The sequence below is a fragment of the Orbicella faveolata genome, unplaced genomic scaffold (assembly GCF_042242905.1).
Source record: "Orbicella faveolata isolate gen_17 unplaced genomic scaffold, um_ofav_v1 contig_34, whole genome shotgun sequence".
Lineage (NCBI taxonomy): Eukaryota > Metazoa > Cnidaria > Anthozoa > Scleractinia > Merulinidae > Orbicella > Orbicella faveolata.
This window is the reverse complement of record NW_028301563.1, coordinates 25,705,001-25,717,500: the sequence shown is the minus strand read 5'-3', so window position 1 is coordinate 25,717,500 and position 12,500 is coordinate 25,705,001. Positions and strand designations below refer to the sequence as shown.

The window sequence follows — 12,500 nt, the reverse complement described above, 5'->3', positions numbered from 1 at the left end:
ACAACACCAAAGCTTGGAGATGTGATACTAGCTAAATTCAAGGCCTTCCTGTATCACATCATAAACCAACACAAAGATTTGCCAAACCAGCTCTTTAATAAGTGTGCTCACGGTCTAATTATTACGTCACGTGTTTGGTTGACAAAAGGTATTTGTATTTTCTATTCTGGCTCATGTAGCATTTCAGCATAGATACAATGTATGAAGTCAATACTCGCCAAATGTCTGAAAATACTATTTTTCTCAGGGGCCATTGCCTACGAGAAGTTGGTTGAAGCCCTTACTCAGAACTCGCTATTAAAGGGTATCAAGCAAGCATCCCCTGTGACACAGACCAGCTGCTTAGTGGGATACCACTCTGTTGTAAACCAGTTTGCCCCGAAGATGCTGGCCTACTCCTACTTGGGATGTTGTGCCGGTGAGTGACAGCTAGTGCAGCTCAGACAGCACAGTTTATAAAAAGATACTCTTTTCTTTCTTTACTTTTACACATTTCACTTGATTTTCTCATGTAGATTATATATTAATTATCACTCCTGGAAAATTATGGGCAAATTAACTAGCTCCAATGATGGCTATCATATTTGCAAAACAAGAGAAATGCTTTACACGTCATACAAAAAAGTATTATTTCCTGCAATCCAAAATAAATGACCTTTTTTTTAATTATTTTTAATTGTAGTACTATTTTAGCAGCCATCCACTTTAACTATAACCTGAAGAAGGAGACGAAAGTTGACGCTCATGCAAATCCAAGGCTGAAGGTGACCTACCCTAAATACAAACAGGGAGAGGCGACAGTCCGAGAAGTAATAGTGGTCCAAAACTATGGCAAAGGACTCCGATATAAAATAAATTGCATCGGGAATGCCATATCTGATATTTTAAACTCTTAATTGCACTTTTACCTCATTTTCTGTTTTTGTCAGACTATGTTGCTGAACTGTATGAAACATTGACCACAACACCAAGGAAAGTGCTAAAAGGTATAAGGAAGGAACTGGCAGAAGAGGAACCAGAGGCTCTACACACCATGCTGCTAGAAAAGGAAGACAAAGAAACAGCAAAAAACAAATACAAACAAAGAAAAGCAAAGGAAACAGTTTTATGCCCTCCAACCTGTTCTGGTATTTGAAAATTTGATTTTGCAAATAAGCATGCAAATAGGAGAACCTCCAACATCCCCCTCTTCCCACCCAAAGCATGATCACCCGAACGTACTGTGTTATAAACTTTGAGTTGGAATAACACATTTGAAGTGAAATCGTTATTTTACGAGGGTGATGCTAAATAGCTAACAAGGGCCTAACAAACCCGTGGCCCTCCGAATTATAACATCATAATAAAACTATGCAATAGTATTAAAAAATTATCTTGTTAAAAATAACTGTTCAAATGATCTAATTGAAAGGTCTTAGTGCTCAGCAGCAACTTGACCTTAATGTCTGAATGATGTGTTCACCAGGCATTTCATTGGCCAAATTTCCAAAAAAAAAAACACACACATCAACAGTAAGATGTTTTAAGTGAGTAATCTTAACCATATGTATTGCTGCAACTGCTCCATTTTACCATGTATGGATGCACTGAATCTCCATTACATGATGAGCTCCTTAGTGGGGTGTGCTTTCCTTTTAAACAGGTGCAGAGCTTCAAGCTTTGACACAACAGACCACAGTTGCTGGCAGAAGGAGGACCCCTATGTGCAGAAAGTGTGGCAATCCAAGGAGAGGACACAAAAAGGGCCAACCCAGCAGTACAAGTGCAACAGTGCATTATTTTACTCCCAATCAGTTATAAGGTGTAGTCAATAAATGTCCCACCTTCCTACCAATTTACCTATCTGTACCTTGCCTGCCTGCCTGCCTGCCTGCCTGCCTGCCTGCCTGCCTGCCTGCCTGCCTGCCTGCCTGCCTGCCTGCCTGCCTGCCTGCCTGCCTGCCTGCCTGCCTAAGTACCCACCCACCTATCTACCTTCTTACCCATCTTAATAAAAGTTAATTTTCTTATAAATTAATCCTCTTCCTCATATCCCTGATAGCCCTCAGTTTCAGTTGGAAATGTTTTTCGAATACTGTTGTATACACAACAGGGAAGTGGAACACGATTTGATGCCCCAACATACTCCCACACAAGTCGAAGGAATTGCCTGTAGGCAACAGACCGGAGGAATCTGTGGAAATAGAAGCCAAGAATTGGAAGTGGGAACATGCAAATGGAATAAATCAACACAAACTTTGATATTATATGGTTAAAGTATTACCATTTATGCAGGTTTTAATATGTTAATGAATGTTTATTCATGTTTTTTTATGCATGTTTACTTGATCAACAGCAGAGCGAATTTCACAACAATGCCAACTGTAGTATCTTCAAGGACAAAGTACATGTATATACAGTGGAATCCCGATTTCTCGAACCTATTAGGCCAGGAAAACGAAAATAATTGTGCGAGAAATTAGGGATTAAAGACCGAGGGATGTGAAACGATTTTTGGCTCAGGTTATCGGGAGTTTCAATCAAAGGTTTGAGAAATCGGGATTCCACTGTACTATATGAATCGTTACGATGATAGTGTAGGAAGTACTGGATTAACTAACAGCTTCAGTGTGAATTTTAGATAAGAAGGTTTGACGCTACAGATAATAAACTTTTAATATTAGTTTGAGACAGAACTTACTCGAGCTCAACAGTGTCACCCTGAGCCAACATGGTCGTGTAGGCCTTTGCCCGCAGTGTGTAGCACCCAGTGATTCAAACAAACATCAGAGAAGCCGGGATGCGAAGTAATGCAGTCGCCTTCCCTCTCTAACTCCTCCATCCTTTCAACACATCTGATCACTTCCATGCAGCATCTACACTCCTCGTGCTTCACCACAAACTCTAGCGAACAATTTGAACATTTGCACCTAAAACAGAGGCAGGAAAAATTTAGAGTGATGGTTCGAAAAAGATCCGTTTATACCGCTTGAATATATACAGCCATGTGCAGCCCAAGCGTTATGAGCAAATTAATTTCTGCATAAAATCACCGAGTAAGCACTTTCTTCTATAAAATTAAATGAACGGTACATGAGTAAGATTTCCGTCTATCAGCGTCAAAAATATAACAAATAGTAATACAGACCAACTTTCTACCCCCTCTTCCCCGGAAAACCTGCTCCAAAGAATCTCCTCTTCCTCTTCTTCCCGGGCAACTTGCTCGACATAAGCGGCTGCTTCTTGTTCGTTTGCCATCGGCTTCAAGTTTTCATCGTACGGCAAAAAGTCATCAATTGTTGAATGGAAGCTATCCTCGGAGGCTTCGGAAGACTGTTCCTCAGTACTTTCAAAGGAATGATCCGAAATTTCGTCTCTGGAGACACAAGCCATTTCACAAAAACACCACAAAACAGACAACAACAGCGATACAAAAGCAGCTAAGACAGCGACCGATTGATTGCAAATGAACGTGAAGCCTTTGACGTCACAACCAACGAGTCCGCTGGAAAATTGCGTGCTCATCTGGAACGAGTTTTCGTAATGGCGGACGCCTTTAAGGCGACTTTTAGAGCCGAAAATTTTGAGGATAGAAGGTTTGATGTTCGTGTTTTTTGGCAAATATAGTTACTACTTAACATAAATAGATATTCTATGAGGAAACATGCGCGAAAGAAAAGTATTGATTTTCGTCTCAGGGGCACTTTAAAGAAATTTACCAATGAGCATTTCACCAAACCGAATGAATTAAACAAACAAAAAGGAGGAAATCTCCATAAAGAGAATGAATATCACTGTGTGCAAGTGTCAAATAGCAAATCCTGTTGGCGATGAATGGACAGCCCAAGCGACTTTCTCGAAACTACCTGAGACGAAAAGGCGGGAAATGTGATGAAAAGTCCTTTTATACGTTTTGATTTGCATAAAAGGTTTAACGGCACAGATGTTTTCAGTTTTACATTCTCAGCCGTTTTTTTGTGTGGCTGGGCTTTCGTTTCCTTTGTGCTGGTTTGACTGTTTATTCCTCTGCCTTTCATTCGGTTTTAGGGAGTTTAAGCAGACCACAACGGCAATGGCAACGAGTACAATGGCTGTGTTCGTGCGTTCTAATTCTTTGTTTATTCTTTGCCATTCTCTACAAAACAAAATCGTGAAATTACCACATTCTGAGTATTCTAGCGGACGTAAATTACGAGGGCCAATTTTTGGTTTTTCTTTCTTTTTTTTTTTTTTTTAGTTTTGACGCTGTCTTACAAATTCAGTTTGGGATAGATCTGACAGTGATAGACAAACTGAATGAATCTACATTCTTGCAAGATTCGTAGGTTGAATATAAAGTTTTAATTTTAATCGACATTGTCCCTGGTGTTGCTGTCGTCGTTGCTTAAACTCCCTTTTCTTGTTTGGGTGGGGATCGTCTGTGTGCAATTTCGAACATGTGTCGTTCATTCATTTTTAATCGCTTGGTAGGGGTCGTCTGTCACTTATCAAAACCGGTATTAAAACATAGCCAGCGCCGAAGCTCCTTGTTTCTTTGTCTTCTTTGATATTGAAATATCATAAACATCCCTACAGCTTGGAAGTTTTCCTTCGCCTTGCAAACAAAACATAAGCAAATCTTCCACGAAAATATCTATAAAACGCGCGAGTAACATCTGCGGAAGAACTGGGCACCATGCAACCTGCATGTTTGTCTATCACTGTACCATGGGCACCAGTGATAGATAAACTGAATGAATCTAAATTCTTGCGAGATTTTTAAGTCGAATGTACAGTCGCTTATCAATTAATGTTGTCCCTGACGTTGCTGTCGTAGTTGCTTAAACTCCCTTTTTGTTGTTTGGGCTGGTAGCGTCTGTCTGCAATTTCTAACATTTGCCGTTCATTCAGGGTTTAGCAGGGACATCTGTCACTTATTTAAAAACCTCGAGACGTATTAAGGTTACCGTATACCTTCAGAAGTGTCTCGTTTCCAACGAGTTAGCGCGTCCGGTTTAAACTGTACATACCTAAACCTCTTCATCAAATTAACGCTTATAGAGCTGGCTATCGTGAACTATACCAGAAATTTTGAAATAAAAGAATTGCCGAATTTTTCACGAAAACTAAATGCGATCGGCCGAATCAGCTTTTAAAAGCTACAAGTCAAAGCGAATTTTGCTTTTCGCCACTTTAATTTGTTCCTCAGTTTCCGGGCCCAAAGCCTTAAAAAAACGTGTCTCCCTTTTGCCATATTCAATTGCGGTGAAAATCGAAATAGATAAAACAAATGTAGAGTAATCGTGCAAAAAATACTCTCTAAGGAAAAAGGTTTCCAAATAAGCAATTCTCAGACAAATCATCTTTTTGTTGTTTATATGTTAAACTAGCTACCGTCTAGATTTTAGGGCAATCTGACAAATTCCCTTTGAGTTATAGCTTTTTAAAGTGTTTTATTTAGGCGAAAAAATTGATTCTAGAAAACAGCGCTAAGAGAAATCTCTTGCCTCGCGAGCAAACTCCGCTCAAAAACTGCGTTAACACTGTGTTCTCAGATAACTGAGCCAATCAGAGCTTGGAAAGTTTACTCCTGTTTGGAATTGTGCTCAAAGCGGGGAGAAGACGAAGAAGGATACGAACGCTAGAAATAATAATGATAAAAAAACCAAAACAAACCAAAGCGCGACAGAGAAACTGTGTAAGGATGATATTCAATGAGTCGGACGACCCGTCGGTATCGGACTCATCAGAAGAGTCATCGTCAACATCACAGTCAGTTGCTGTCAAGTTCCCAAATTTTTAATACAAAACCTTTCTCTTCTGTTGACTTAATGCCCACGTGACCGGATAGCTATAGCTTCATCCTACTCGGAGTCAGAATCTTCAGACCACTTCAGATAGTACGATCTTTTATCTGACGCTGCCCAGGCCAACTTTCGCTTCTTCGCTCATTGATGGGTTTGTATTTGTTCTTCGCTCTTTTCGCTTTTTGGAACTGGTCCACGAACATGTCCATGGTCCTTGTTTACTTATACCTTAAGAGAATTACACTTAGTAGGAAAAAGGCTTGGTAGCCAGAACAACAATGTTGATCAACTGAGTAGTCGGTTCGACTACTAGCCACTGTTTAAAAAGGGATCCTGCGCGCGCTTGCAGACCTGACTCGCGTACTCGAGAGATCAGCGGAAATCAAACCTAAAAACAGAAATTAAATGAGACCATTTTCTTTTTTAATCAAGTGCAACCTAAAGGATACTTTAATAGTTAATGTGGTGACGTTTCGTCGTCAACACCCTAAGTGAGGCCAGAATCCATGATTTGTACCCGAGACGACGAGCATCCCTGACCTTTTCATATAGGAGACCCCCGCCCCAGGGGTTTCGAACATCCGCCATCTAAGGCCGTTTTATAGTGGCTTGTACCGTTTGAATGACTGCATGAATGAATGCTTTATTTAACGTGGACATACGCTCAGCTTGAGAGCTAAGTTTAAGGTAGCATCCCACCCCAAATGACCGTTTTGCGTTAGCAACGTTTTAAGGCGAGACGATAAATTAAAACCTGACAAGCTATATATTTTCTGAAAGCTTAAGAAATGGTAATTACCATACCATATTTATTGAAAGAAAAAGGTAAATGCCTTGAAAGTATAGCGATCGTTTTGCAAAAGTACATGGCTTGCAATATTCAGTTCCTGTGCAGTCGGAAGTGATCTAGAGGAGACAAACATTGCGCCGAGTTCTTAACACCTTTGTCTCAAAAACCGTGTCGGCGAATTTTGTCATCTTGCCTGGTTTGTTTTTTACACCCGGTTAAACTTCGAGGTTCGAAAAAATATCCCTCCTGTTCGTTCATTTGTTTATAACTCTATAACGAACAAGAAACACCAAAAACGCCAACATGGTTTTCGAGCCACATTATATAGGAACATTCTCGCCAAATTTGAGCTAAAATGGTTGTAAACTCGATGCACGCGAACTTAAAACGTGCGCTCAATTTCTTGAAAATATAGTTTCGAGAAAAAGAGCGAAACAGTTTCAGAGAAGTTCTTCCGGTTGAATGAGATTAAAACAACAAGGCGTGAAAGTAATTACCTGCGGTTTTCAAGCCAACGGCTCAACTTACTCCATAACAATAGCGCTCAAATGCTGACCAGACAAGCTGTCAGTCTACCAGGTGTCGCTGTTGGGTCGCTCGCTCCGAAGGTAAGTTGTTACTGTAGAATTGGAAGTGTTTCATCCCATTTTCCGGAGTTTTCATTCCTCTGACTGGTAAATTGTATTATGAATAGGCCAAACCAGCGTTAGCAATGCCTAAACAAACGAAAAACGAGGACAAAGGTAACCGGAAAGAAAAGAAAACGACGAAGAATAAGACGCGACGCCGACACGCAAGGCAGGGAACAAAGCAAGAACCACTGACTCCAGTGAAAATCCTAAGGAAGTCATGCTTTCTGAGATGCGAGCAGCTGGGTAAGAATGGTAATAAACTGGATAGGAAACAATACAAATTGCTTCCGGGTCCATATGATCAGCACTGACGAATACATCCACAAAATTATCGCGCACAATTGCCAGGCACGACTTCCGGTGCGGGATATATTTGTTTTTGAGTGTCTCACAACCTTTGCGATGATCCTTGTTTTCATACTGGAGACACTTAGTTCGACTAGGATAAATACAGGCACCAGCAGACATATTATGTATCTAGTCAAACTATGTTTGGTAGTGCGTCATTCAAATCCGTCTTGTACACGTCTATACTCGATGGACTACGAGACGCATAATCCGAGGAAATAATTACGTTGTTTGTCAAAGTTGGTCTCAGAAGGATAACGCCTCCAAATCCTGTCCTTCCTCGAACTCGTGCTGCTTATGACAGGACCCTCTGTCGCTAGCGGCAAGTTTGTCAGCCCAATCCTTGTCAAAAAATTTCATTGTTTTCTTTTTACGGATCCCTTTGGTACAAAAGGGCAGCTCGATCGCTTTCGCTTTTTCTGGCAGACATGAAAACAGCTCGAAAATATTGTTGCGTTGTTTGGCCGGGACGAAATTGCGTGTCGAAACAAGGATGGTATGTAACATAATAATGATGTGTTGACAGATTGTCAAATGACTTGTCAACATTCCATTAAAGGCAATCAGCGAAGAAGACACAATTTTGTCCATAACTTCCCGTAGAAACAATATGTTTTTGAATATTTTTTTAAACAAAGATAGGAGTAAGATCTATCTTGCAATCTTAAAATATTGTCATCCCGCAATGGTCACATTTGGGGCGGGATGCTACAACCCTGGCCAGAACTCTTGGGACATAAAGGCAATAACCCAGAAAAATGACGTAATTTCCCCCTCCCCCTCCCCCCCCCCCCCCCCCCGAGGCAATGTTGATTTCAGGCATTCAAGTCATTTTCGATAGATTCAACATTGCTTGGGGAAGGGAGGGAGCAATAGAAATGGTTTATTTAACAACATTGCCAACCTGTTTTTAAGAGGTGGATTCAGAGTTTATTTAACGAAGTGCATTTTCTCTTTTAATTTTCATAACTGTCCCATGATGTTTTGACCACGGCTGTATGAGTTATGAAAGAGGTTTTCAGACGTCTCTGAAGCTAAGTTATATAAATTATATTGTTTTCGTTATCCTGCATTAACGGGTTTTTAGGCATAACTATCTACAGGTCCATGTCTGTATAACAAAGGTTATAGTCCATGGGCCAGACCCTCTCAGATGTACCACTCAGAGGGACCAGCTGAGAGTGTGACAAATTTGAAGCTAAGTTGGGGGTGATTACAAGATGTTATGATAGCAACCCCTAAAGAGTAGCTTTGTTGTATATTTTATTGGCTGAAATATCACCAAAATTCGCTTTTGCATGAAAACGAGGCTTGTTTTCAAAAGTCATATTAAAAATATTAAGCTGGATCAAAAATAGTCTTCACACATAAATACAGCAAGAAAGAACACAAATCATTTTTTAAGAACCAAATTTCAATTTACCTCTTTAAAAGCTATGATATAGTAAGTTATGGATTATTTCAAATGTTGCAATGCATTATGGGGAAATTCAAGATGGCGACCCTCACGGCGGGTAAGTGCGTTTGACTTATTCACTGATTTCGATAATCTTTAAGTAGACATCTGATTAGAAATCAACAATATATACAAAATAGTAGCTGTATAACTAAACAATAAGCATTTTTATGACGATATAGTGATATTTTGAACCTCAAATTATATAAAAACTTACAGTCCTTCGAGATCTACATGGACTCGACAGCCCAGCACTGTGTTGCCTTAATCATTAATTCTCATCGTTTGTAAGCCGGTATGTGTTTAAAACTCAATAAAAGCTATAACAAGTAGCTACATAACTAAACAATCAGCATTTTGATGGTTGTCTTGTGAAATTGTGAAATTGTGAAATCGAAGAGAAGTATCGAGTCTGTGGACAGTGAAACTGTACCTATCTATACTGCCGGCGAGCGCTGTGGGCCCCATACTAGAGGATATGTGGAGGTGAAGTTAAATCAAATCATGGAATGTGCATGGAGAAAGAACTTGCTATGGGTTTTAGTACGCATTCATGCAAGTCAGAAGCAATCTGTTCCTGGTTGGACTGGTTTCAATATTTTGGTGCGTAATAACCAAGAAGTTGCCAAGGATAACGTGGGCTATCTTCCAACAATCAATGCCCAACGACGAACATGTCAGCTGTGTACCAAGTCCTCATCAAGTCCCTACAGATTAAGGAAACTTTAAACCTCCAAAGCATAGTTGTTGTGTTTGATCAGGCACTGTATGCTAAAGCTACTGAGATAAAGTGGAAACACAGGGCACAGTTTAATGACCCTGTGTTGAGAATGGGTGTGTTCCATACCATTTGCACTTTCTAGTCAGTGATCGGAAAGCATTTCCAAGATGCTGGTTTACGAGACGTAATAGTCGAGTCTGGAGTAATTGCTGAAGGATCTGTGGCTGGTGTTCTAGAAGGCCGTACATATAATCGTGCCGAACGATTTCACAAGCTCACTTATGAAGCTCTTAACAGGCTAGCATGGATGGGATTTAACTCTTGGATTGAGGAACATCATAAAGAGGAGAAGCCTACTGTTGATGCGTTTTTAAAAGGACTGAAAGCGCTCTGTGATAACGCATGTGAACAAGAATTCAAAGACACAGTGGAGAGTCCCTCATTTGAAGAAGTATCGCAACTGTTCTGCTTGTATACGAGCTATCTCCGACATGATGATGGGAAGCTATCGAAGTCCTGGATGTCTTATGTTGACATGGTGGAAATATTACTTGGTCTGTTAAGAGGATCTCGGGAGGGAGATTGGGATCTTCACCTTTCATATATCAGTGAAATTGTCCCGTGGTGTTTCGCATATGATAACCTTAACTACGCCAGGTACCTTTCAGCATATCTGCATGAAATGTCACATCTACCAGCAGAGCATCCGGACACCCTGGAATACTTGCGACCCGGAGGATTTTCTGTTCAGATTGGCAAAGACAACCCTTCTGGGAGAATACCTGTTGATCAGACGTGCGAGGAGACTGTCAACAAAGACACTCAAACGTCAGGAGGAACTAAAGGTTTCAGTCTAAGGCCTAATGCAGTAAGCAAATTCTGTAGCTTACAGTTCTTGTTGACGCTACGTCTAGAGATTTCGAACTCACGCTCTGTTGAAGAGACTCGAGGAGCCCGCTGGGAATTGAAAGATAGAGCGAGCGAGGTTCGACTAGAAAAATAAATAAAAATACATGTGAAGAAGAGCCGAGCGATATGAGAAATACAGGACAGAATATAAAGACTCACAAATGTTTCCTGACTGTAGCGAAGACGGTGAAGCTAGGTAGAATAGATTCCGCAACGATATTAACTTGAAGCTAGAGAAAACGTTGAAAAGATTGGCGCGCTAGGAAACCGTAGCGTTTAAATAGTAGTAATTTGCATATATAAATGGCAAGCAAAACTAAAAATTCGCGCGTGAAATCCTACAAATTCTACCTGGTCGCTGAATACCGGAGCACCTTCCTGAAGCAACTCAAAGATATATTGCACATCAGTAGTTCTTGTTCCCAACACAAAGATCTACAACCAACAAGAATACAAAGAGATGAAGCTGATGTTCAATCCATAGCGTCAATTCTTCAAAACACTTGGCTCGACCCATTCAGCCCTGACCTTCAAGACCTCGTCTGTATTTCCACAAGAAAAGTTGCCACTCCTGATGTAGAGCACGACTTGCTACAAGCTAAAGATAAAGGAGAGGAAGCCTACAAAGCATTCCAGAGCAGCGACTTCAGTCTAATCCACCCAAAGTCAAGTTCCATGATTCAATCACGAAAGCTAAGCTGACGACTTTTACTCACTTGAATAAGGAGGTATCAGTTAAAGCTGGTAAGAACCAAGAAGTGATCATCAAGGCCGACAGAAGACTGTTTGCTCAAATGATTGTCATCGCAGAGAGCACAGACTTACAGATGAGAGAAGTGTTATCCCATCCTCTCGGACCACTCCCTTGGTCATTAGCTACCGCAGATGGTTTGATGCGTAAGACGAATAAAGCGTCCTTGGCTAAAGAACTGCATAAAAATGTCGAAGCAGTAGATGCCATTCCCCAACCCTCAGCATGTGTAATAGATGGGATGGCTCTTGTCCAGTATTTGAAAGGTGATAAGAAGACATTTGCGGCAGTTGCTGAAACTCTTCTTTGCAGAGTTCTAAACGAAGGTGGAACAAGTGACAGGATTGATGTCGTCTTCGATGATTACAGAGAAGAATCCATAAAGAACGCCGAAAGAGAGAACAGGGGTGACGGTTTAGGAAGCGAATACCGCAATATTCAAGCCGAACACAAGGTTAAACAGTGGAGAAGATTCCTGTGTAGCTCAAAGAACAAACAAGCTTTCATAGTGTTTGTAACCAGCGAGTGGAAGAAAGAAAAGTACACAGAGAAGCTATCTGGAAAGACTCTGGTTGTCACGTGTGGCGAAACATGTTACTAATTATCGTCTGGAATAATGCAACCTATCAGTGAGCTCGAATCAACCCAAGAGGAGGCTGACACCCGAATCCTCTTACATGCAGCCCATCCAGCTAAATCGAGGTTTGCTTCGGTCGTCATAGTATCAGAAGACACTGATGTGTTGGTACTTCTTTTGGCCTTCAAGAGCTTTATTCCTTCTTCAGTATTCATTAAAAGTGGTTCACAGACCAGAGTCAAGTACATCAATATCTCGAGAGTAGGTTGAGAGGGTTGGTGCAAGTGTATGCAGATCACTGTCGGGCTTTCATGCATTTACAGGGTGCGACACTGTTAGTGCTTTTGCCGGACGGGGAAAGGTTGCAGGTTATCGAATTGCAAAGCAAAATGCTGAATTTCAAGAGATGTTCCAGCATTTGGGTATGTTCTGGAATATGTCTGATCACCTGTACCATAGTCTTCAGAAATTTACATGTGCCATGTACTGCAGCAACCCTGGGACAAGCGACATCAATGAGCTGCGATATCGACTGTTCTGTTTGAAGAGAG

General features: G+C 40.9%; 1 protein-coding gene and 2 pseudogenes across 2 annotated transcripts in view; 2 read left to right on the top strand and 1 right to left on the bottom strand.

The window, feature by feature from the left end:
- Window positions 1-452: 452 nt before the first annotated feature.
- LOC149105456 (uncharacterized) lies at window positions 453-3,621 on the bottom strand (annotated as a pseudogene). The gene is made up of 3 exons (XR_016201605.1): window positions 3,128-3,621; window positions 2,681-2,909; window positions 453-2,173 (listed from the first exon to the last, which is right to left on the bottom strand). The product of XR_016201605.1 is annotated as an uncharacterized LOC149105456 (transcript).
- A 5,806-nt stretch (window positions 3,622-9,427) lies between these two features.
- LOC149105455 (uncharacterized) lies at window positions 9,428-10,722 on the top strand (annotated as a pseudogene).
- Window positions 10,723-12,266: 1,544 nt separating this feature from the next.
- LOC149105454 (uncharacterized) overlaps window positions 12,267-12,500 on the top strand; it is a 1,353-nt gene continuing 1,119 nt past the window's right edge. Inside the window, exon 1 of the mRNA XM_089272416.1 lies at window positions 12,267-12,500. This exon is cut by the window's right edge and continues 1,119 nt beyond it. Within this exon, the coding sequence (XP_089128542.1) occupies window positions 12,356-12,500 (145 nt within the window). The 5' untranslated portion in view covers window positions 12,267-12,355.